Here is a 25,879-nt window from a genome sequence, read left to right as displayed (position 1 = left end):
CCTTCCAGCAGGTCCACTGTACCTTCGTCTCGCTTCAGGACCCCCCTTGGATGCTCTGAGCCACCCTTCTCAACCCGGATCTAAAACCTGGGACACGGCTATCAGGCCAGCCTCTCTCTCCCTCCACCCCTCCCCCTCTTTCTGGCGTCCATCCCCTCCCCAACACCACCTCTGCTACTGCCTCTGGCTGTGGACCTGCACCTCTTCTCCATCCTCGCCAGGCCCGGAGAGTGGGGTTAGCCTGGATGAGAGTGTGCCCCTAACCTGGGGCCCTCCCAAGCCATGGCTCCTGTGTTCCCAGGGAGGAGTCCAGGACCCTGAGCATCTGCTAGAAGCTTGGCAGAGGCCCCGCTGGGACCGTGTCTTCTGAGGACAAAAGGCTGCGGCCAGCAGGCAGACTGGGTGGGGGGTGGGGGGGAACCGGTAGCTAGGCAGGCAGAACAGTAGCGGAGCCAACACTGGCCCCCTCCCAGACCGGCGGTGGCATGAAGATGGGGGTGGGAGTGTGTAGTGGGAGAAGCACCTACCAGGACCCCCATCTGCCCGCTACTTGGGCACCCCAAAGCTGTGTGCTGCCCACCTGGTGTTCCCCAACATCTCCAGCTCTACCAAGTGCACCCCTCTGGCACCTGCTTCCCTTGCTGCCAGTGATTTAGATCAACCAGGCTGTATCCACGGCAACAGAAGCAGGAGTGTCACTGGCTGCCAGATCAGTGAGGGTCCCACAATGTGGCCTGGGCTGTGGTTTATCCTGGATGAGACAGAGTGAGTCTCCTTCCTGAATTCCAAGACAGTCCTGCTAAGAGAACCCAGGTAAGTAGTCAGCATTCTTCCATAAAGGAGCTAGGGGAGGAGGGGGGCTGGGACTTCTCTGTCTCTCCATATATTTCAGTCTCTATCACTGTCATGCTTCCTGTCTCTCTGTTAGTCTCTCTGCTTCATCACTGAGTATGACAACACTCAAACCCCAAGACTGCTTATCTTTCCCCATCTTCTTTAATCCTGAATGTCCCATAAGAAAGGGAACCACCACCTGTTTCTCCACCCCCAACCCCTTACAGGGTCTGCTTCTATCATTATAGTCACGTTTAGACACAAGACCATTCCTTGTGTGCTAGCTGTGGAAGGGGTACCTGGGAGCTCATTGAGCCTTGTTCTCACAATGCCTGCAGCTTCCTTTTCTCCTTCTCCAGGTTCCTTAGGTTGTTTGCAGAATTGTGATCTGTATGTGTGTGTGTCTGTGTGTCTGTAAGAGAGACAGAGAACCTGGGCACCAAGCAGGTGGGTAGATATGACAAGGAGGCTGCTCCTAGTGCAGACCACCCCTCATTCCTTCCTTTATTCTTTTCCCAGTCTCTACCTACAGGTAACATACCTTTGCTCACTCACCCTGGAAGATGTGTCCCAGCTAGTGGGAGGAAGCTGCTATAGGAATAGAGGAAGGTAAGGTGGGGGTAGGGAGCACATTCAGGTCCTGGGCTCTGAGAGCGCTTGAACCAATCCCCATGACAATATACAGGGGACAGGAATAACGTAGTGGTCCCCACACTGTGGGCCCTGGCTTCTATCACATGGCTCTCTGTTTCTGTTTCAGATACCCATATTGTGTTTGGGACCTCCAGATCTATGACACAGTAAGCCAGAGGTCCCTGTATCTGGAGGTGCAGGAAAACCTGGTATATGGAGAACATGGATTCTACTAGGGACACGGCTCCTAACTACTAGTTCGCAACTTTAGTGGAGGCATGTCACTTGTTGAACCTTGATTTTCCCCATTTGTCAAAGAGACTGGTAACCCTTTCTTCATGGATGTGTGCAGGGATTAAATAAATTGGTGCATGCAAACAATTATCTGTGTTTATAGGATGGTGCTGAGCAGTGTCAGGGTCAATATTATTGCTGATTGTTCATGATTAGTATTGCTACAGATCAGGAAAAGGATTAGTGCCTTTTCTTTAGGGTCTTAGCAGAGATCTAGGGAAGCCAGCAGATGGGAAGGTGGAAGGTGGCAAGTAGAGGGAAGCAGAACAGCTTTGTGCTATTACTTCTAATTTGTAAAGAGTGATAGATAGTCGGGGGCAGTCATCCCTACCCTACTCGGGGTTCTTTCCATGCACTTACCCTTATTTGTGTACACACACACACACACACACACACACACACACACACACACACACACACCAGACTGAGAACCAGCAGAAGCCTGGCTTGCAGCCTGCAGAATTCCTGGCCCTGGTATGTGTCCCTCTGTTGAGGGGAAATTAGCAAGAGTTTGGCTTATGGTCAGTGGTTGGCAGGGACTGGAGACAAGGCTGAAGCTTTTGAGATTATAGGGCTTTGAGTGAGCTGGGGTGTGGTCCATGCAGTAGCCAGACCTGTAGCAGAGTTTGCCCATCTAGACCCTGGCTTGAGGAGAATAGGGTTTCCTAACTGGTTTCTAGGTATGGATATGTGGTAGAATCCCAAGGGGTTGGGAATCAGCAGAGGAGCCAAAAGAGAGGAGAGATTGAAAATAGATTTCTTCTGAGGAACAGGGAGGGCCTGGGACCTTTAGACATGAGTACACTTTCCTGAAGAAGCATTTGAAGTGGAAAGGAGAGGAACTAGCCTGTTGCCCAGAGGCATCTCGACCTGAAACTTATCGTGTGTGTGTGTGTGTGTGTGTGTGTGTGTGTGTGTGTGTGTGTGTGTGTGTGTGTTTGTGTGTGTGTGTGATATATAAATGACTGCATTTGTAGTCTGTGTATACATGTCTCATCACTGCACTGTATGTGTATATCATCATATACACTGTAGGTGTATATGAGTTTATGTGTGTGTGAACAGGTTATATGATAGCATATGGGATTATGTGGGTGTCTGAATAGATTTGTGTCTGTACTAGAGGGCATGGTTTTGCATGCCTGTCTGGGTGAACAAATGGTCATGTTTGATTCTGACCCAAGTATTGGCGTGTTTCTCTGAGCCTGTATTAGGCCTATTGAGTGAGTGTGTATTTGAGTGAGTGTGTGTGTGTCTGTGTGTGTTACACATCCAATTAAATGAATGCCTAGTTGGATCTGATTGTGTATATTCCTGTTTTTCCATGTGTGCCTTTCAGTGTCTGTCCATCCAAATGATTTGTTTATAAAAATAGATATATGTGTCCCATGCATATAAGAAAGTATGTGTGTGTGAACATGCTACATGTGTTGTAGGCGTGTCTCTCATATATTTGTGTGAGCAGGCCTATGTGTAAAAGTCTGTATAGATTCTTCAGCATTTTTCATTATGTCTATGCCTGCATATGCATGCTTGAGTGTCCACTGTCTCTAAACAAGCCTATGTGTTCATATCTATTTAAAGAAATGTAAGTATAAATAGACACACTGGAATAAGAACTGGAATAAGTAAGAGAAGAGTATATGAATGAAAAATATTTTATGTGTGCACAGACTGTGGTGTTCACAGCAGTGTGTATTATATTAGTCACAAGGCTGTGTGCATAGGTGAATGGGTACATTTTTATGATGTCTAGTTTGGTGTAAGTGCATTATCTGATTATCGTATGCATGAGTGTTACAGGATACTTGGGTGCATGCGTCTCAGTATGTGTTTTATTTGAATTTTTAGTGTGACTGTGTTTGAATATGTCTTGAGTGACTGTGCACATATATGCTAATATTTGTTAATACCTGACTGTGCGTATATTCAAGTGAACATATCTGTACATAGGCACGTGTTGTCAAACACAGTTAAGGTATATTTTTTAATAAGCTTGTGTGTATGCCCGTCTGAATACACAAATGTGTGAAGTACCAGTTTGCACAGTTTTTATTTGCATTTGTATGTTTGTATTTATCTTTGTTTGGTCTAAAGCATATATTATAGAATGATGTATATAAATCTATGTGCATGCTACTCTTAGTTCACAAGTACATTTATGTGTGTGTGTGTGCATTTATTTAAGATGTCTTTGCATGTCTGTATGTGATAAGTGGATCAAATTTTCCTATACAGATCAACAAGTGCGCGTGCAAGAATACATGAGTGTACTTCTCTATATATGCATGTGTTGAAATATGCCCTTATGTTCTATTCCAATGTACATATAAGTTACTTTTCTTTCATTTATGTGGCTTCTCAGAATGGGTGTGTGGACATAACCGTGTATATATACTTGACTGTGATAGTGTGCTTTGTGAATATCTGTGTTTCCATATTTAATTGTATTCCCATAAGAATGAATTAATGTATATACAATTCTATAAGCATGTGAATATGCTATGTGTTTATATGACCAGTTGTGTATATAAGTCTATATGTTAGAATATCTGCATATGTATACTTCATCTCATTTACAAACATTTGCATATCTGGATATGAATATGTGTGAGCACACCTATACAGATATGTATGTGTGTATGTATGTGTGCGTGTGCGCGCACATGTGCGTGTGTGTGTGTGTGTGTGTGTGTGTGTGTGTGTGTGTGTGTGCATACACTTCTGTGGTTATGTTTGAGGGTATATGTGTACACATTTGTGAGTTCCCTCTTTTGTACCCATGTTTCTTTATCATCTCTTTAGATACGATACATATATTTTTACATATCTCTGTAGATATGTAAAAATACTTTTACATACCTGTGTCCCCACTTGTGTTTGTGAGTGAAGAAATGCATGTCATTCATGAGTATATCATGTGAATATAGCCTATTTTAAAGAGTAAATGGATATACTTGTGACTAAGTCCAATGAAAATGTGCCTGTGTGTGGATAAATAAAAGTATTTGTGCATCTGCCTGTCTGATATGAGATTTGGCCTTGATTTTGTGCAGACTGACCTCTACACAAACTTCTTACTCACATGCACCCAGCTTTCATCTCGTCCACACCATATGCATGCACCCACTCTACACTGTAGTCTCCACATGCTCACCAATGACCACTGGGGGCCGTGATAAAACTTTGACACAAAAATCTTCCTTCCTTTCTCACCACTGGCAAAGGCACAGGGCAGGAGGGCATCATAATAGTGCCTAGGGTTAGTAAGAGCTTTGGTTGGAGTGTGTGTGTGTGTGTGTGTGTGTGACAAAGTGACAGACAATATGAGAAAGTAGGAATGTACATCTGGACATTTCACAGATAGCACCCAAATTATGCCATCAAGCAGAAATGTAGATGTTAATAAATATGTATAAGTGAAAGTATATCTTAGAAAAGTAGTAGGTATGGGCAGGGCATGAATATGTGTGTATATGTAAGAGATTATATGTATTTCTTGGTAGTATGTGCATGTGAGATCATTGTGTATTTTAGGGAGGGAAGGATTCTTTTAAACACAAAGATACACACACACACATCCCACCCAAATATTTTCAACTGTCACACAAACAATCTGTGTATGCCTCTACACAAACCTACTACCCAAATACACCCATGCTTTCTTCTCCTCCACACCATATGGATAAACCCAACCCACACTCTGCACAGTACTTCCCACACAAATGCTCCTTAAACACATTCTTCATACACACCATCCAGCTTACATCAGTGGACTTGGTGAGCGTGAGAGCATGTGAATTGAGATTATACATGTTTATGAGATGTGGATGTATCCTGATGGTATATGAGAGAAAGTGTATGGGTACATTCGGGCTGTGTGTGAGACCATGTGTGGGCGCATTTGAAATAGAATGGATTTGAATGTAGGTGTGTTTGAATAGTAAGCAGGTCAAAGCATGGATATACTTAGGTGGCAGAGTGTGTGTGTGTGTGTGTGTGTGTGTGTGTGTGTGTGGTGTGAGATAGAACGAGAGAGAGAGAGACAGAGATAGAGACAGAGAGAGAAAAGACAAAGAAACAAACAGAAAGTATTAATGCACATAGTTGTCTGAATCAGGTTAGAATCTAGATGATATGTGAATGTATGTGTCTCTGAGTGCATGTATTTGGCTTTGGAAACCGTGAATATATCTAGGTGGTGTGTCTTAGTGCAGTGCTTTTAGAGGGTACATGTATCACTTTGGGTGTGTTTTAATAGTGTACATTTGAAAGAGATCATAGGTACATCTAAGACAGGTATGAGTGCTCCAAGTTGGGGTGAGAATAAGTTTAAGTGAATCTAAAAACTATATGTAAGAGAGTGGGCATGCTGAGTTGGAGATTGTATAAGTGTGACTTTAATTGGATAGAGTGACTGTAAGTGTAAGCATATTTGATGTGCATACATATGGGAATGGATTATGTAAATGGGATGTGTATGAACGTGTGGGTGTATTGGTGTTGGGTATATGTGTGAAAGTGGATGTATCTGTGTGGTGCGTGTGAAGAGAAAGAATGTGTATATATCTGGGTTTGGGGCTTGTGAAAATGTGGGTATATCTAACTAGGATATGTGCAGTTATCTGGATGGATAGGGAAGAGAGAATCTAAGTGGTGTGTGTGAGGAAAAAAAATGTATGTTTGTGTGAGTTGACTGAATCTACCATGTATGCAGGCATATCTGGATAGTGTGGTTCTATGTATTTCAGCTGGGAAGATATATAACACGGATTTATGTAGCTATTTTATAGGTGCTGTATCTAGATGTTTTGTGCATTCAATAGTGTGGTCATTTATGAGTAAAGTTTGTGATTATGACCACATATGTATATATTTACTTGGGCATATATATCTCTGTTAAAATGTCTGTAATGTGAACTTCTCCATAACTTGGTATGAGTGACCTTTTGTACGTAAGTGCATTAGTAAATGGGAGCTGGCTTGTGGATGCACATGCTAGGAAAAAAATATATATATATATGTATATATACCTACATATATATAATTTCTCCATGTGAATTTAGAATTTATTTTGGGGGTGAATATATTTCTATGTGACTAAATTGAGTCTGCAAGTTCTCTAGAGACAGTCTTCGGGTTTACTGTTTATTAGCTGTGTGGTTTGGGTAAATCACGTAACCTCAACAAAGCCCCAGTCTCTTGTCTGTAAAATGGAGGAAATAAAACTATCTATCTTGCAACGTTAGAATAGGATGAGTTAATACACTAAGAGTCCTTGGAACAGTGACTAGCACATAATAAGCCCTCTCATGAGGAATTACTTATTACAGGTCACAACAGTATATTACCTGTTTTTATCATCTGTGTATACCTGTTACAATTATCCCTGTCCTAAAAGCTAACAGTGTGCATTTATCTACAACTGCAAAGGAGGCTTTCACGTGCATATTTGCCTCATTATATGTACCATGTGTATGTCCAAGAAAAATGAGCTTAGCCTCTTTTAATGTAAGAGTGTCTTTGTACATGAAAATTGGATAATAGTTATAAATATCTCATTTTTCATATAGAAACACAGATGTGTGAGAAAGAATGTGTTCAAGGGTAAATGGAAGGACATTGAGCCTTTTGTGTATATTTGCTAATATACAATTCTCTAGGTATATGAGCACACACACCCATATGTGGGATAATGTAGCATATGTGAGAATGCGGGTATATACATATGTGAATAAGATTACGTATACACACATGCCAGTGTATTTTTATTTGACTCTCTAACTAGGTTTACAATTGTCAGTATCTACATGTGTGCATGTGGGTCTCTGTTCTGCCTGTAAATTTAAGAAGGCTGATGTTCCTTTATATATGATGAATGCAGTGGAAACATTTGCATGGTGTGGGTTTGTCTCTAATACATGTGGGCATGTATTAGAATGTGTGCATCTGTGTTGTTCAATGAGGGTGGAATGTGTGAATCAATGTGTGTGCATCTGAAGATTTGTGTTTATATGTTTCTAAGCCTCAGTGGTTATGTGGGTTTGGGATGTGTGAGTCTGGATTGTTTCATCTGCTTGATTGCCTCTCTGTGCAGCTGTGAGTCTGAGTAAAATGCCTGCAAGTATGCCGATGCTATGTGTAAATGACTGGGTACCAGGGCAGATTTGTGAGAGTGGCTTTTTATAGAATAGTAGGTTTGGAGCCAGTGAGATGGCTCAGTGGGCAAAGTTGCCTGCCATTAAGGCAGACAACCTGAGTTCAATAACTGGGACCCACATAATAGAAAAGGAACTCCGAAAGTTATTCTTTGACTTCTGCGTGTGTACATGGAGTATATAAGAATACACATAAATAGATATTCTTTAAGATAGAAATTAAATGTAGTGGCTCCAATGTTTTAGTGTAAGAGCCAATGTGAAGCAGAGAAGGTCTGGATCTGTAGGGCATGAGCAAGATTTTGAAACTCTGTAGACCAGGCTGGCCTCGAACTCAGAAATCCACCTGCCTCTGACTCCCAAGTGCTGGGATTAAAGGCGTACGCCATCACCGCCCAACTAAATGTCAATTCTTATGCCTGCAAAAGCAGAAGTGTGTCTAAATGTGTAAGTCATGCAGTTAGACTCGTGTGTATGTACATTTTCAAGTGCCCTCTGAATGGTGAATGTGTCTCTGCCTATGCCTATGTTATGTCTGTATGTTGTATATCCTTGAGTGATTTGCTATTGAATGGATACCAAATTGCATTCACATTTTCTTTGTGTAGAAGAGAGAGAGAGAGCTAATTGTATTTATCAGCTGGTTTAAATCTGAATATGAGTGCAGATTTGAATGTCCATGTGCCCATATACATACATTTGTGTGTGTGTGTGTGTGTGTGTGTGTGTGTGTGTGTGTGTGTGTGTGTGTGTTAGTGTTAGTGTTTGCATGCAATATGACTAGATGTGAGTGCTTTATGGCATTTACACAACTCAACATCCAGAGAAAGCAAAATCTATATGGCACACTAGAGTAAACTAAAGACTATTTAGAGGTACAGGAGTTTGATAAAAAGAAATTCCTAACATTTTCTCCATATTATACATTTATAAGGAAAAACTGCAAAGTTTTAGAGGATTTATTAAGTACTGAATTTGTTTACAGCTTTCAAATAAAGTCTTTTTGCAGATTATTTCATGATAAACTAGATTGCTCAATGCATAACATCTTCCCTCCCTTTCTCCCTCCCTCCCTCTCTCCCTCCCTCTCTTTCTCCCTCCCTCCCTCCCTTCCTTTCTCTCTTTTTATGAAACAGGGTCTTGCTGGCCTAGAGCTCACTGTGTTGCCCAGGCTGGCTTCAAACTTGCTGTGCTGCTTCCTAGCAGGACGTGGTGGGGTACACCTTTAATCCCAGTGCTTTTGAGGCAGAGGCATGTGGATCTCTGTACTTGAGCTCTGCCTGGTCTACATAGTAAGTTCCAGTATAGCCAGAGTCAAAAAAAAAAAAAAAAGCAAACAAAACTAAATAAAAACTTGCTTGCTTCTTCCCCGCAAATGTGTTTACAGGCACGCCTAGGTCAGAGTATATATATATATATATATTGAAGTCTTGGCCAACCTGGAGCTAGCTATGTACACCAGGCTGGCCTCAAAATCATAGATATCCACCTGCCTCACCCTCCTGAGTGCTGGGATTAAGACATGATGGGAATCCATAGCGGTCATCAGTGACCACATTGTGAGCCTTTGGTCATGACTACCATGGCTTCTTATAGTATCATTGCCCCCCCCCCCTTTTTTCTCATTTTTATCTGGATTCAGTAAATCAATTCGGTAATTGTATTTCTTGGTGAAAACTACAAACAACAGCAACAAAATAGGATCAAGTAATAGTGTATAGTTTTGGCACATATAAACTTCTACATGGCCTGCTGCTTAATCTTGAGAGCCATGTATAAAGCAACCAAGGAGGTGGCTCAGACACATTTCGCCCTAATTTCCTTCATAATTCACTTGAATGTACAAAACACAGCTATATGATTCTGCCGGTCAGCAAAGCCTATTTCAGGAAGAAAGAAAGAAAGAAAGAAAGAAAGAAAGAAAGAAAGAAAGAAAGAAAGAAAGAAAGAAAGAAAGAAAGAAAGAAAGAAAAGAAGGGAGGGAGGGAGGGAAGGAAGGAAGGAAGGAAGGAAGGAAGGAAGGAAGGAAGGAAGGAAGGAAGGAAGGAAGGAAGGAAGGAAGGAAGGAAGACTTGCCATCCAAGCATGAAGACCCAAAATCAAATACCCAGAACCTTCTCGAAGCCAAATGCAGCAGTGTGCATATCTAATCGTGTACCCACACGAGATGGGAAGTGTGACACAGGAGAACTCCACAGAAGTTTTGGGGCCAGCTAGCATGGCATAGACAATAACAAACAGTAAAGATCCTGTCTCAAAGTGGAAAGCAAGGACTGACACTCTAACCTCCACACATGTGTACCCCAACACACACCATAAACACACACACACACATAAAATTCTTGTAGTAAGTGCTCATGAATTTTGAATCTAACAGATAATTATCATTTAAAGTATCTCAAAATTATGATGAAACATTTCTTCTAAGTAGACTTGACTCTATACATATTCTATCATTCATATTGCAACACCAAGTAGACATCATTCCAGAGCCATACTTAACCTCCATTTTCCTAACTTGGAGTTTTACTTTGAATGTATAAGCCATGTCAGTGCTGCCTGCTTTGATTTTTGAGTGCCTGGAAATGCAGGGCTGGGCATGCACCTTAGCTGGCATGGTGCTCACCTAGCCTGCATGAAATCCTCAGTTCTGTCTCCAGCAGCCCATAAGCCAGGTGTAGAAATACATACCTAAAACCCCAGCACTGGGGAAGTGAAGACAGGTGGTTCAGGTGGTCAAGGCTATCCTCATTTACATAGTGTTCAAGAATGAGCTAGGCTATACAACACCCTGAAGCCAGTTGAGTATCAACTCTGCAAAAGAAACAGACACAAAGAAGTAATTGAAGTCAGGCATGGTGGTGCATGCCTTTAATCCTAGCACTTGGGAGGCAGAGGCAGGCGAATTTCTTAGTTCAAGGCCAGCCTGGTCTACAGAGTGAGTTCCAGGACAGCCAGGACTATACAGAGAAACCCTGTCTCAAAAACAAAAAACAAACAAACAAACAAAAAGTAATTGAATGCTTTTAGCTTATAATGCTTTTAAAAATTAACATTTTTTTTATTTGGCAGGGGCAGGGGTGGTTCACACATGCCACTAAGCACATGTGGAAGTCACAGGACAACTTGCAGGAGTACATTTCTCTCAACTATGTGGGTCCCAGGAATCAAAGTCAGGTCTTCAGGCTTGATAGGAAGTGCCTTTACCTTCCGAACCATCTTACCACCACTTATGATATGTTTCTTTATAAAATTCCTACACACTTAGATTTAAAACAGCAAAACATATATATGGATTTCAATGCTTCACACAAAACTAAAAGATACATGGAAACAGTTTTGCACTTAGTTAAATTCATCATTTAGTTAGTTAGTTTGTCATGTATTGTAGATATTAGTCTTACAAAGTTTTGCAGGTGACTCTGGTATTACCAAAACCAGCTTGACATCACAACACTAGCTTCCAGTCAAGTCTACATAAGGAGCTCCAGGCCAGTCAAAGCTACATAATGGCTCCCTGTCTCTAAGCAAAACAAAAACCAGTAGCATCAATCCATATACCTATGCAATTTCCAATTTTCAAAATATGTGTGAATAAATTTGCATATATTAATCTCAGTTTATTTTTTTACTAATTGCATTTCTCTTCTAGGTCTCTGATTAGTGCTGTAAAACTAAGCATATATGGACAATATCCATAAATCAGTATATAGTGAACTCCTTTCTGTTCAACAGTTTTTTAAGCTAGTGCCACCTCTGACCTGTACCAGTGTGTCTCCTAATAGTAATTAAAACTGTCCCTTTGCCTATTCTCTTTACCTCATCCATCCCAAATACATTGTGGACAATTTCCCTGCAGAATGCTAGCAGGTAAAATTTCACTTAGCTTTTCTTATTAAGTTTGCAACCCTGTCACTAACTGACTGAGCTCTGTATGAGAATAGTCTAATCATCGTAAAATACTTTGGTTCCTTAATTTATATTTCCAAGTGCTTTACAATATTTACTTTAGATGTATTTATTTTATGTTTTTGCTGTGTGTGTGTGTGTGTGTGTCTGTGTCTGTGTGTCTGTGTGTCTGTGTGTGTTATGTGCATACCTGGTGCACACAAGGGTAGTAGAGTGTCAGATCTCTCAGAATTGCAGTTACAGATGGTTGTGAACCATAATGTAGGAGAGCCAAACCCAGGTCCTTCTCAAGAGCACCAAGTGTTCATAATCTCTGTGTCACCTTTCCAGCCGCGTGCTTTCTTTTTTTAAGTTCAGAGTCCACTTAGTGCTACCAGAATGAGCCATCTCTTCAGTCTCAAGTGCTTTTTTTAAAAATCTGAACCTTAGATGGTGTGGTGGCACATTCCTATAATCCCAGTAGTCAGAAAGCTGAGGCAGGAAGATTATTAGGAGTTTATCGTCACCTGGGGCTATGTAGTGAATATGGTGATTATGAGGTCATCTGTGGCTACCTAGACCTTGTTTTTAAGAAAAAAAATCCAAATGAACTGTGACTCTCTCTCTCTCTCTCTCTCTCTCTCTCTCTCTCTCCTTCCTCTCCCTTTTCCCCCTTCCATCTTCCTCCTTTCCTCTTTTCCTATCTCCCTCAACAACTCCCCCAGGCCTTATACATGGTAAGCCAGCACTCTACCTACCATTAAGCTGCATGCCCAGTCCTTATATCACGTAATTGAAGGGTACAACAAATCTTTGTGGCTTCTGAAACTGAATTTTTCATTGCTTTTTTTTTTTTTTTGAAACACTGAGACAAAATCATAAAATCTTAGACTGACCTTTGATGAATCAGTTCAATTAAAACTATTATCTTAGTTTGTTTTCTATTGCTGTGATAAGTACCATGACCAAAAACAACTTGGGCAGGATAGGGTTTGTTTCAGCTGACAGCTTACACTACAACATGAAGGGAAATGAGTAAGAACTCAAGGCAAGAACCTGCAGGCAGAAACTGAAGCAGAACCACCAAGTAACACTGCTTACTGGCTTGTTCCTCAGTCAGCTTTCTTATACAACCTAGAACCAGTAGCCCAGGGAAAGCACCACCCACATCACCCACATCACCCACATCAAGAAAATGTTCCCCACAGACTTGCCTACAGGCCAATCTATGGAGGCATTTTTGCAGTTGAGGTTCCTTCTTCCCAAATGACCCTAGCTGTATCAAGTTAACAAAAAACTAGCCAACACAGCTATTGTATGGCCTCATTAATTTATCAACAAATATTTTTACCTAAAACTACAAGGTCTTAAATGTGAAATACCACCAAGAATCAGATTGGGCTAATTTTTAAATAGTGGATGCTAATAGTGAATAAATCAATACATAGACTGAGAAATAATAAAAATATATTATGATGTTCACAGAGGAAGCCTCTTTTAAAAACAGATAGTGAAATGTTTATGAGTGAACTAGTATAATAATTATGGTTTACAAAACTGAGGGCCAAGAGAAGTGGGTCGGGCTATGGACAGAAGAAGACTAGCCTCTGGGTTTATAATTGGTATATCTGCATATTGAGTTCACCAAAGTTCATCGTGGTGCTCCATCTTGCATTTTTATGTTTGAAATGATAACTATGATAAAGAGTACTTTTTATAAAGAAATAACAGTCAAGGAAATTAACAAAATGATTATATTCCCTTTAGGAATACCAAATACAATACATAATCTGAAATCTGAAATGCTCCACAATCTGAATTTTTAATGCAAATACGATGCTATAAGTGGGAAGTTTCCCACCCAATATCTAGTGACAGGTCACAGACAAAATTTAGACACACTAAAATATCGCATAAAATCACCGTTATGCTGTGTGTAAGAACACAAATGAACTTTATGTTTGGATTTAGGTCTAATCCCCAAGATGGTGTACTGTATCTACACAAATATTCCAGAATCTGAAAAAGCCCAGTATCTAATGCACTTCAACTCCTGAGCATTTTTGGATAAGAGATAAGCAAACTGTAATCCATAACAATCCTCCACACACCACTCCTCCCCCACCCTCCTCTTCCCTTTCCTCCCCCTATGAGCATATGCATGCTACACAAATGCGGTACCACTGAGTCACACCCCCGTGACCAACTTTTCTATTTTTGTAGGTGAGAAAAAGTAAGAACAAGAATAAAATTTTAAAAACAAAACAAAACAAAAAAGCAAGCTAACATACACATAGATACAGGCCAAACCAAAAAACTCACTTGTGATAAATAAGTGAAGGTAATAATCAAGCTGTCTGGGATATTTTAATAAGAACCTATTGAAAAGCAATATACTTCTTGCCACAGTCTCCTGTACCTGTCCTTACTCAAGCTCCCCAGTGTGCATGTACCCTACCAGCCAAGTAGCTCTCTATTCATATTTTCACATATACCAGCAGAGGTTAGCTGATTTCTGCACATGAGCAGATTTCTATTATACGTGTTGTTGGAGATATATACATATAATGTGTTTAAGAGAAAGTTAATATGTTTGCACACATTTGTCCATAGGCAAGTAGCTATTTATAGTCCAGTGTCTGCACATACAAGTGAATTTTTGTCTGATTGCAAGTGCTTTGTTTGAGAGAGACTGGGAGCCTCTCTATTCTTTTGTGGGTATGGTAGAGCTATTACATGTCCATTTATCAGTGAGAGTTTATATATTAGAGAGATTCATTTCTGTGCCAGGATGTACATATCTGTATTGTTGAGTGTGCCTAATCTATGTGAGGGGAAGTAAGTTGATTTCTTGTGGTAAAGGATACTCATATATGTGAGCAATTTTTTACCTGCAAATATATCTGTAGGTATCTCAGGGATTCTGTATATACATACCTAGGAATCATGTTTCAAGTGTTTGTGAATTTGACAGTATGGGTGATATTTAACATGAATGGTAGTTTTGTAACAGAGTTTGTATATGTGATGATGCAGATGTACTGTTGTGAGATTTTTGCCTATGTGGGAGTATTTAAGCAATCAGATATATCAGCTCAGTGGCTATATAAGAGTCTATAGGTAAAATAACAGTTGGTTTGTTTTGTGTTTGAGTGTGTGTGTGTGTGTGTGTGTGTGTGTGTGTGGTATTAGAACTCTAAGGGAAGGCAGGGTTGTGAGCCATTACATATGTGTATGTGAAACAGTGTGTCAGTGTCTCTACACTGAAGACCAATTCTCGGCCCTCACTTAATGTGCCTTTTATGTAACAAACTTGTTACATAAAATTTGTCCTTTACTATCTGGAAATGGAGTGTGTAGACTTCTGCACCTGTCATTTCAAAAGGAGTCCATACTATACCTACATAATGTACATATTGTATTAACTATAATACAAGTAAGAAATGATTTATAATAATTTTATTTAGATGTATAAGTGTTTGGATGTGACACTCCTCAGGAGATTCGAGAAAATAATTGGACACTTATAATAAGTAAATGTAGTTTAGAAGAAAAATCAGGCTCAATGTACAGGAAAATGATAAGCAGAGGATTCATATTGAGATTTTACAAACTAATGAACTTCACTGAAAAGCAAAATACAGTCTCCTCTTGATTCATAGGACAGCCACATTCCTGGATAATTCCTGGTATGCTAAAACTAGATGAAGAAAAATCTCATTCAAAAAGACTCTAGGCTCAGCTAATTAATTATAAGCTCAAAATCCTATGACTTGCAGGTCATATGTTAGTAATGTCAGAAGACCCCACATATCACTAAGTGATGAACTCTCTCTCTCTCCCTCCCTCCCTCCCTCCCTCTCTCCTCTCTCCTCTCTCCTCTCTCTCTCTCTCTCTCTCTCTCTCTCTCTCTCTCTCTCTCTCTCTCTCTCTCTCTCTCTCTCTCCCCCCTTAAATATTAGGTCATCTTGCACTGTTAACATGAGGCAACTTTCACCCCACCCACACCCACACCCACAATTCCTGTAGATTTCTAAAATGTCCTCTAGGGGGCAGTAACGCCTTTGTAAAGAACAAAGCCCTGGTACTAAGGCAAATACAACTACCTCATCTGTGCCTGCTCACCTCTGGTGCAATGTGTGTGTGCATGTGCTCACGTCTCAAGCAGTGTGCATGTGTGTGTATGCATGCACATATATACTATACTTGCTGTCCGTGAGACTGTGTTTCAGAAAGCCTGTGAGTGTGTAGGTCTGTGCACAAAGGTGTCTAGACACAGGCAGGTATATTCTGTGCACATACATTTATCCTTTGCCTCAAATGAGCCTCAGCTACAGACTGTGCTTAAGAGCCCCCGACCTCGTTAATACAACCTCTTCAAGCTTCCCAAGCAATAACAGGGCTTTGCTTGTTGTATTGGGTGTTGTTGTTGTTGTTGTTGTTGTTACTGTTATTTTTGTGTTTTTTATTTTGTTTTGTTTTGGCTTTGAGGGAGGTTGGTTTTAACTTTTTGTTTGTTTTGTTTTTTGAGTTCTATGTGTAATCCTGGCTGTCCTGGAACTCACTCTGTAGACCAGACTGGCCTCAAACTCAGAAGTTCGCCTGCCTCTACCTCCCAAGTACTGGGACTAAAGGCGTGCGCCACCACGCCCGGCAACTGGTTTTAACTTTAAAGTTTGTTTTCGCTGAGACCCTGAGCTACAAATTATTTACCTTTCAGCCTAGTATATCTTCCTCTGTACATGTTGGTGTGCTTTGTCTCTGTGTACGTATTGCTCACTGCCTCCCATCTCTACCTGGTCTTCTATATCAGGGTTCCTTAATTTTTTTTTCTACTTATGACCCCTTTCACCTAAGAAATTTTGTATGCCACCCCAGGTGTATAGTTATATAAAATAAGTATACAAATCAAACATTTACTATTAACAAGTTTATTTGAAACATTCTCAGGCATGCATATAATTTTACTATTCATTAAAGGCAAAAGTAAATTTGCATGCTGAGATGGATTTGCTTTTTTACATAGATAATTAAATCTTTTCTGAATATTTGGTACTGACACATATAAGGCATCTTCAATGTTTTTAAGAGTTGATTGGAGCTGGGCATGGTGGCACATGCCTTTAATCCCAGCACTCGGGAGGCAGAGGCAGGTGAATTTCTGAGTTCGAGGCCAGTCTGGTCTACAAAGTGAGTTCCAGGACAGCCAGGGCTACATAGAGAAACCATGTCTCGAAAAACTAAAAGAGTTGATTGGTATTTTGATTTTATAACCGTCAATGCTGAGAACCTCACTTCACTTAGACACAGAGTACAAAATGGCAGAAGTATGGTTAGGGGCATTTCAAATTTTGCTGGAAATTCTGTCGTACTTCCAAGCCAAAATTCATCTAATGATTTTTTTTTTATGACAATCAAACCAACAACTCAAATGGCAGATTATTTGTTTATTTTTTTATTTTTATTTTATATTTTTTTTATTTATTGGCAGGTGTTTGAGACAGGGTCTCTCTTTGTAAGCTCTGGCTGCCCTGGAACTTTCTACGTAGACCAGGCTGCCCTTGAATTCACAGAGATCCATCTGAAATGGCATTTTTTTAAATAGAGTATTCTAATACAATACAATGTAATGGCATACTATTTTGATACTTACAGGACAATAGGAAAGTATTAAAGGTTTTAATTTTCTGCACTTCAGCCATTATGTTTTATAAAAGAAAAACGATTGTATGTACAACAAAAACACTGCAATTCGTAGCATATAGTAGTGTCAAGTCTTCACTGAGGCATTTCGGGTACCATTTGTTGTCATTGGGTTGTATAGTGGCATGTACAGTGCAAAGTTTGCGTGTTGTATGCTCAGAACCATGGCTTCAGTAACATTGCATCTATAATGCAGCATGAGCAACTGCTGTCAGAAATGTATGGGATTCATCACACTTTTGATTCTGGATTAAATTTTGGTCATTACATATCCAGAAATTTTGTAAAATTTCTTGAAACCTCCATATTCAGTGATGCAACTCCATAGGTTAGTAACTCATTCAGTTACAAACCATGCTTTAAGGAGCTGTGTTCTAGATGGTTGGTTGGTTGGTTGGTTGGTTTTTTCCTGTGGTTTTCCTTCTCCACCCTTTCTGTCTCCTCTCTTGCTCATTCACGGTTGCTCTGTTATCTATGTCTCTTTTAAGTCACTCTCCCTCCCTCTCTTTCTCCATTTATGTCTCTTCCCCTGTCCTTTTTCTATTTTTTCTGTCTTTCCTTCTCCTATGTCACCATCTGCCTGCCACACAAATGTCTCTCTTTGTCACTCCCCGTGTATCTGACTACTGCTTACAATCAATCTATCTCTATGCCTAATCTTTGCCCCTTCCCTCCCCTTATGGCTAAGGCATAGTGTGTCTGTGTGTGTCTGTGTCTGTGTCTGTGTGTCTGTATGTGTGTGTGAGCGCTCGCACACACACACACACACACACATTGCCTTTAATTATACATAGTGGAAGGCTGTCTGCAGTCCTGGAAGGGGTGAGAGATATCAGGTCTTGAGAGACTGAAAGAGACCTATCTTTATTTCTCTCCAACTCCTGCCCTAACACCTTCTCTTTTAAGTAGGCCATTGGCTATGAGATTAATTGATACTGTCAAAAAAAATCCTGCTTTTAGGTGACAGGCCAGATTGTATTGAGCTAGAAACAATGCAAAGGGGACAACTTTACTAGGAGGGAGTTGGCAAGAAGATATCCACTTCAAGACCCATCTCCCTAGCCTGTCCCCCAGTTCATATCCAGCCCTAATAGCAATCCCAAGACTCTTCAGTTCCATGTGGGCTGGCCTAGTAACCTTCCCTCTGGGAAATGCTGTCACCTTGTCATGTCCCCACATTGCCTGCCTGCACACAACAGGCACTTTCCTACTCCTAAAACTGTTCTTTCAGCAAATCCAGGGTGAATACTTTCATGGAGCCCTCTGCACTCATCGTTCAGTCTAGTTCTTTAGCCAATTAGCTTGGCATCTTTTCAGCAGGAACCTACTTTGTGCATGTCACTGACCTTTTAGAGGGGAGGGTACCTACCTACCCTGCCCTTGTGGAGATTCTGTTCTAATGGGATGAGGCAAGTAACAATCTAAATTTGAAGAGTATATGATATAATTAGAAGACAGAGATGCTGGTGAGAAGGAAAGGGGCATGGAGATACTATGACCTCTTACCTGGATTACTAATGAAGCCTCACTAATCTCTCTACATCTACCGTTATGGAACATGCCCAGTGTTCCCAGCAACAAGTAGAATCTTATTCAACCCTGAACCAGAATGACATCTTAATCTTTGTTCAAAAGCCTCCCAAGTAACTCGGAATCAAAGTCCTCCCTATGGCCTCTATGCTACGTCCTTGCCAACTCTCTGACTTACATCACCACCTAACACTTGCCCCTTGCTCGCCCCTTGCTCAATATTCCACCCACTATGGCTTCCTTGCTCCTTCCCAGTGTGCCATGAATAGCCCCATCTCAGAGCCTTTGTTCTGACTGTTTGTCTCCCTGGAGTTCTAGTCTCCCAAACAGCCACAGGACTTACATCCTCACCAATTTGCTTAGATGATGACTCCTTTGTGAAGCCTTCCCTATCTGCCTCATCAACAACTTCAGTACCTTCCTCACCTCTAGCACTTTAAATCATCTTCCCCTACTTTATAATTATATTTTACAATATTGTCATCGGCTGATATACCAACTCCACCTGTCTCTTCTTGTTACCTAAAATGTCAATTATACAAGAGTAGGGGATCCTTTTGGTTGTTGTTGTTGTTGTGTTGGCTTTTGGTTGGTTAATTTTTGGGTTTTGGTTTGTTTTGGTTTTGGTTTTCGCGACAGGGTTCTCTGTGTAGCCCTGGATGTCCTGGAACTCGATCTGTAACCCAGCCTGGCTTCGAACTCAGGGATCCACCTGCCTCTGCCTCTGCCTCTGCCTCTGCCTCTGCCTCTGCCTCTGCCTCTGCCTCTGCCTCTGCCTCTGCCTCTGCCTCTGCCTCTGCCTCTGCCTCTGCCTCTGCCTCTGCCTCTGCCTCTGCCTCTGCCTCTGCCTCTGCCTCAAGTGCTAGAATAGGAATCTTTTATCTGTCTGATTCACAACTGTATCCCCAGAGCATAAAACAGTGTGTGACCTAATGTAAAGAAATATTTTTTCAATGGACCAACACAAGTATACCTACATTTTTATATTCATACAAAATGCTAAGTTAACATAAAATTATGCCAGAGGCTGCATCACAATCCACAGTCCTACAACATTTGGTCTTCTATGACTTCACTTCTCTGAAATATACCATTTAACAAGATTAGTCTTCTCACAGAGCATGCTACACACATTCCTGACCATGAATAAGATCTGCTAGGCATGGTGGCATAGAGCTGTAATCCTTGCACATGGGAGTCTGAGATAGGATGATCCCAATTCAAGGCTTGCAGAGGCTGAGGAAAATGTTCATAGCCAACCTGGTCTACTTCCCAAAATCCTATTGCAAAATTAAGAGGTTTTTTTTTAAGATTTATTTACTATTATACTTAAGTACACTGTTGCTGACTTCAGTCGCATCAGAAGAAGGCGTCAGATCTCATTACCGGTGGTTGTGAGCTGCCATGTGGTTGCTGGGATTTGAACTCAGAACCTTTGGAGGAGCAGTCAGTGCTCTTACCCACTGAGCCATCTCACCAGCCTGAAATTAAGAGTTTTAAAAGTAAATTTTTAAAGAAGGTTTAGGAATGTAGCTCATTGGATGGGGTAGGTTCTTGCCTACCAGGCCTGAGACACTAAATTCAATCACCAGTACAGAAAAGAAAAAAGAAAAGAAAAGAAAAGAAAAAAGGAAAGAAGTAAGCGAGGGAGAGAGGAAATGGAGAGAAAGACAGAAAGACATCTAATGAGTGGCTGCCAATAGTTTAATAAAACAAAACATGAAATACAATAGAAATGCACGAGTATATTACAATTTGGACAAGTAGTATGTAAAACGTTTAGTTGAGCTCTGTGTTTGTATGTGTATGTGACACACATACATAATTGTACTGGATTATGGGTAGCAATAAAAAATGCTTGAATACAACCTTAGGGCTTGTAAAAGGGAATAAGAGTTGTACCAACATCTACAGCCCTACAGACCCACGAATGGAGGAAGAAAGGAATCTGAGGACGTTGGGAGACATAAAGCACTTTTACCCAGCAAGGAGGGGAGGGGCAGGAGTAGCTGGGGAGTCGATGGGAAGGGCTCATAGACACACTAACCTGCCCTCTCTGTTTCTTTCTCATCTGTTTCTCCCTCCCCTCATCCTGATCCATCCCTTCCACTTCAGTGTTGTTTTCTATCCATTTGTATCCTTGTTTCCATTTTTCAATCTCATTTACCACTCTGTCTCTGCATTTTTCTGTTTCCTACCCTCATCTCTCTGTCCCTCTGTCTGTATCTCCCTCCATTGTTCCCATTTGCAGGTGTAGCTCAGCAAGAAAACTGATGGAGTCCGCCAGGGCCCATCAAATACTGAACTGGCCAATCCCCTAGGGTTGGGGGTAGCCTTTGCCCCTCAGTATGGCCAACACCACCGGAGAGCCCGAAGAGGTGAGCGGCGCACTGTCTCTGCCATCAGCATCGGCTTATGTGAAGCTGGTGCTGCTGGGACTGATCATGTGTGTAAGCCTGGCAGGCAATGCCATCTTGTCCCTGCTGGTGCTCAAGGAGCGTGCCCTGCACAAGGCTCCTTACTACTTTCTGCTGGACCTGTGCCTAGCCGATGGCATACGCTCTGCCATCTGCTTCCCCTTTGTACTGGCTTCTGTGCGCCATGGCTCCTCATGGACCTTCAGTGCACTCAGCTGTAAGATTGTGGCCTTTATGGCTGTGCTCTTTTGCTTCCATGCGGCCTTCATGCTGTTCTGCATCAGCGTCACCCGCTACATGGCCATCGCCCACCACCGCTTCTATGCCAAGCGCATGACACTCTGGACATGCGCAGCTGTCATCTGCATGGCCTGGACCTTGTCTGTGGCCATGGCTTTCCCACCTGTCTTTGATGTGGGCACCTACAAGTTTATCCGAGAGGAGGACCAGTGCATCTTTGAGCATCGCTACTTCAAAGCAAATGACACACTGGGCTTTATGCTTATGTTGGCTGTGCTCATGGCAGCCACACATGCTGTCTATGGCAAGCTGCTACTCTTCGAGTATCGTCACCGCAAGATGAAGCCAGTGCAGATGGTGCCAGCCATCAGCCAAAACTGGACATTCCATGGCCCTGGGGCTACCGGCCAGGCTGCTGCCAACTGGATCGCTGGTTTTGGCCGTGGGCCCATGCCACCAACTCTGCTGGGTATCCGGCAGAATGGGCATGCAGCTAGCCGGCGGCTACTGGGCATGGACGAGGTCAAGGGTGAAAAGCAGCTGGGCCGAATGTTCTACGCGATTACACTGCTCTTCCTGCTCCTCTGGTCACCATACATTGTGGCCTGCTACTGGCGAGTGTTTGTGAAAGCCTGCGCTGTGCCCCACCGCTACTTGGCCACTGCTGTTTGGATGAGCTTCGCCCAGGCTGCCGTCAACCCAATCGTCTGCTTCCTGCTTAACAAGGACCTCAAGAAGTGCCTGAGGACTCATGCCCCTTGCTGGGGCACAGGAGGTGCCCCAGCTCCCAGAGAACCCTACTGTGTCATGTGAAGCAAGCCCGTAGGTGATAGGCAGGGGGAAAGTCAGAATCACCATACGGGGGCCAGCAGCAGGGGAAGGGTGGGACCCATACAGAAGCCTTCTCTTTCAAGCTTCAGTCCAGGCTCTCAAACCATCCATAACTGAGGCAACTCGCCAACACCTCCCTAGGGTTGGAAACGGGGTGAGGAACTGGAAAAGAGGCATTTCTAGTTTTGTGGGGATTGTCCCGCAGCCTCCTCCACTTCAACAATCTCCTTTTCCCATGCCCTCCCTGCCTTCCCTTCCCTCTCCCCTCTCCTATCTTTCTAAAGTAATGATTCAGTAAATGAAAACAAACTGAAAATGCAGGGTTTTTAATAATAACAGCTGAGGAAGTAGGCTCTCTTGCTTAAATGTCCCCCCTTTTGACATTGTCAAGAAATGGGAAGTTTCTCCTGTAAAATAGATTCCCAGAGATCGTATCGTCCCCTGGGCTCCCATTCACCCTCCCCTTCCAAATCCTTTAGCAAGACTTGGATGTTTAGGAAATATTGGCTTAAGTCTTCAGACAAGAGGGACCAAATGGGGTGCTATATTCCTTGGGAGCAAGGATGTTTAAATTGCTATGTGCTATGTGCAATGTTGTTTTTGGCTAACCTTGGTCCAAAGCCCAATCTCCAATCCCTCCCTACCATGTCCAGACTTCACAGGTGTTTCTTGAGGCTGTTTGAGAAGCCAAGAGCATACAAAGAAGAGCCTCCATGATGTGCCCAGGCTAGATGAAGAGCAGAATGGGGGATGGGCTCCTCAACCAGAATATACCAAACTTAGCTACGTTCACTCAAGCTTCCTCCAGGAATATATAACTAACTTTTCCTCCTAGGAATATATATCCACTTTAGTCCCCATTAGGGATGATGTGGGTATAAGCTGACAGGGAAAGTCACCCATGGGGAAATAGTTGAACTCTCCAGAGTACCTAGAGCCCAGACCATGGGGTCAGAGCTAAATTCAACCCCACAATTATCCCTTGGGTTCACAATACTCCCCCCTAAAATAAAATTCTTTGGAGACCTTGATAATCAAAAGTTATACAAACTTCAAGGCACTGTGGAATTGAGTCCATTTCTGCTTGACCTCTTTTTGTCCCTTCCAAGCCTCACAGTCCTTGAGCTCCTCCTTGGTTGGGCCCCAAACATCCTTCCCAGAAGTTTTTTCTCCATCCACTCTTACAGGTGGATGGTCCCAAGCCTCTTTTCCATGGACAAAAACCACTTTGGGCTTACTTCAAGGCCAGTTCTACAGACTGGTGAGCCAAGTTGGAACTCTTTGCCTAAGTCTGGGGCAGTGATCTCTCCATCTCCTTTCCTTCCTTATAAACTCCTGTCCTAAACTCCACCTCTACCCCAAGATAGGCCCTGAACTGAGGTAGTCTTGACCCAAAAGCAATGAAGGGGGCACTCTAGGCAGAAGAGATATTGATGACCCTGGTTGTGGAGTGGCCCTGGAAAAGCAAGCCAGAGGAGCTGAGAGGCTGGGAATGTGTGTTTGGGGTGGGGCTATTCTCTCAGTGATGATGATAGAAATGCCTTTCTGAGGGCTGGGGTGCAAAGACCAAGGTGGGAGGGCAAATAGGGTAAACTCGGGAGGGTTTTCCTCCGTTTCCTTTTTCTAACTGCCTGGATTCATCATTGGATTTTGTAAATGGAAAAAGTGAAATGAACAATGTTATATTGGATGTTCTCTCTCTCTCTCTCTCTCTCTCTCTCTCTCTCTCTCTGTGTGTGTGTGTGTGTGTGTGTGTGTGTGTGTGTGTGTGTGTCCATGTCTCCTATCTGTGTATGATCACATGAGGAGGTATGATTGAATGAGATAGTGTGTGTCTGTGTGACTTTGTGTGGGTAAGAACCTCTGAGGAAAACTTGCCTGGTACACATATGTGAGCAAATACATATATGTGAAGAAATAGAGTATACACACACACACATACACACAATGGAGAGGAGACAAAACTTAGTATGTGCCTGCAGCAGGAAATAGAGTGCTTAGGAGATGGAACCTGAAATTTTTCATGTATGTATGTGTCAAGAGAGTCAACTCCCATCTCATAAAGTTGTCTTCCTTTGGCCCAGCTTCTGAGCACCAGGTAAGGAGAGAATACTTTAGAACCCCATCTCTTCCCAATGTCTGGAGATTCAATCCTCACCCCAAATTTCAAACAAGGTATTTCTTATATTAGACCACCATGGAAATAGGAACTGGGAATAGGGGAGGGATCAAACATGAAGGCAATGGGGTTAAGAAATGGCCCCCTGCAATGTAATGGCTTTTAGAGGAACTGCTCAGCCTAAACTGCAAGTCCTTCTTACGGTTCCACTGTATACAGCTGGGACTTGGTTTAGCTTTGACTAAATTCAGAAGGAAAGATAACATAACGAAAAAGCCCAAGTCTGGGGATCTACCCAGCTGGCCTACTCCCTAAGCACTCAATTAATTTACTATTTATTTACTTATTTCTTCAGGTGCACAGAATTGAGCTGACCCTATTACTCAGTTCTTGGCACACTCTATCATTGGTCCATGCAAGGTCCTTTTATTATTTTGCTTTGTCCCCTTCATCACCCATTCCTGATCCCATCCTTCCAACCCCACATAGGCACCGCTCTTCAGTACTTAATGTGTGTCCTTCCAAACCACCGTTCATGTGTTTATTTACTTATGTGTATCTGTGGAAAATATATGGTATTGATGTGTTTTAATTTACATAAACAGTATTGTACTATAAATCTTGCTCTGTTTCTTTTTTCACTTAACATTCTGTTTTTGCGAAATCCAGCCATGTTGCTATACATAGATCAAATTTATTCTAGTAGTCCATCTAAAACACATATCACATCCATTTTCCTGTTGATGGATTCTGAGGTTCCTTCCTCTGCTACCACAGCAAGGCTGCAATGGGCAATTATCTCCTCTCCTTAGGAATGTCTAATGTAGAAGAAACAAGCTCAGAGAGGGGCAGTGATTTGGCTAAAGTCACAGTGGAAGTCACCTGCTATGTGGATTCTAGAACCAGAGCCAAAACTCCACCATCGTGCCTCATCAAAGACCAGCCATTTCTGATCACAAACAAAATAAAATATAATATTAGGGTACAATTAATAGCCGCATTCATTTAGGAAAAGCTGGGGTAGAAATTATGTGTAGACAAAGAGAATTTTAAAGTTCTAGAAAAATCTAGCACATTAGTTGAATCACCTTTTTTTTTTTTTAATGACGCAGAGGAAGTTACTCTTTGCATCTGTGGAGCCATTTTGCAGAAATAGAAAAAGCCATGTCAAAACCTGACCACCAAAGCAAAAAGACCTCAGATATTTAAACTACTAGCAGTTCAAAGCAGCC

General features: G+C 42.0%; 1 protein-coding gene and 1 long non-coding RNA gene across 7 annotated transcripts in view; one reads left to right on the top strand and one right to left on the bottom strand.

Annotated features, from left to right (window-relative positions):
- The window catches only part of 3010001F23Rik (RIKEN cDNA 3010001F23 gene), a 48,131-nt gene extending 47,839 nt beyond the window's left edge, over window positions 1-292 (bottom strand). Inside the window, exon 1 of the long non-coding RNA NR_045451.1 lies at window positions 170-292. This is a non-coding gene — a long non-coding RNA (RIKEN cDNA 3010001F23 gene). The remainder of the gene's footprint in view (window positions 1-169) is intronic.
- Gpr173 (G-protein coupled receptor 173) lies at window positions 128-25,266 on the top strand. Of its 6 annotated transcripts, NM_001359449.1 has the most exons (4): window positions 146-813; window positions 1,354-1,443; window positions 1,595-1,743; window positions 21,292-25,266. In NM_001359449.1, the coding sequence occupies exon 4, from the start codon at window positions 21,389-21,391 to the stop codon at window positions 22,508-22,510; it is 1,122 nt and encodes a 373-aa protein (NP_001346378.1). In that variant the 5' UTR covers window positions 146-813; window positions 1,354-1,443; window positions 1,595-1,743; window positions 21,292-21,388; the 3' UTR covers window positions 22,511-25,266. The 6 variants fall into 6 exon arrangements, 5 of the variants coding, with proteins under 5 accessions (XP_011246173.1, NP_001346378.1, NP_001300677.1 ...); NR_132633.2 differs by lacking the exon at window positions 21,292-25,266 and having other exon boundaries at window positions 1,595-1,844; NM_001313748.2 differs by lacking the exon at window positions 1,595-1,743.
- Window positions 25,267-25,879: the final 613 nt, after the last annotated feature.

The sequence above is a fragment of the Mus musculus genome, chromosome X (genome assembly GCF_000001635.26).
Source record: "Mus musculus strain C57BL/6J chromosome X, GRCm38.p6 C57BL/6J".
Classification (NCBI taxonomy): domain Eukaryota; kingdom Metazoa; phylum Chordata; class Mammalia; order Rodentia; family Muridae; genus Mus; species Mus musculus.
This window is presented reverse-complemented; position numbering and strand designations above follow the sequence as displayed.

What these genes read in the sequence shown, in the direction of transcription:
- Gpr173 (XM_011247871.3), top strand. Translation starts at nt 21,389, where the DNA reads ATGGCCAACACCACCGGAGAGCCCGAAGAGGTGAGCGGCGCACTGTCT.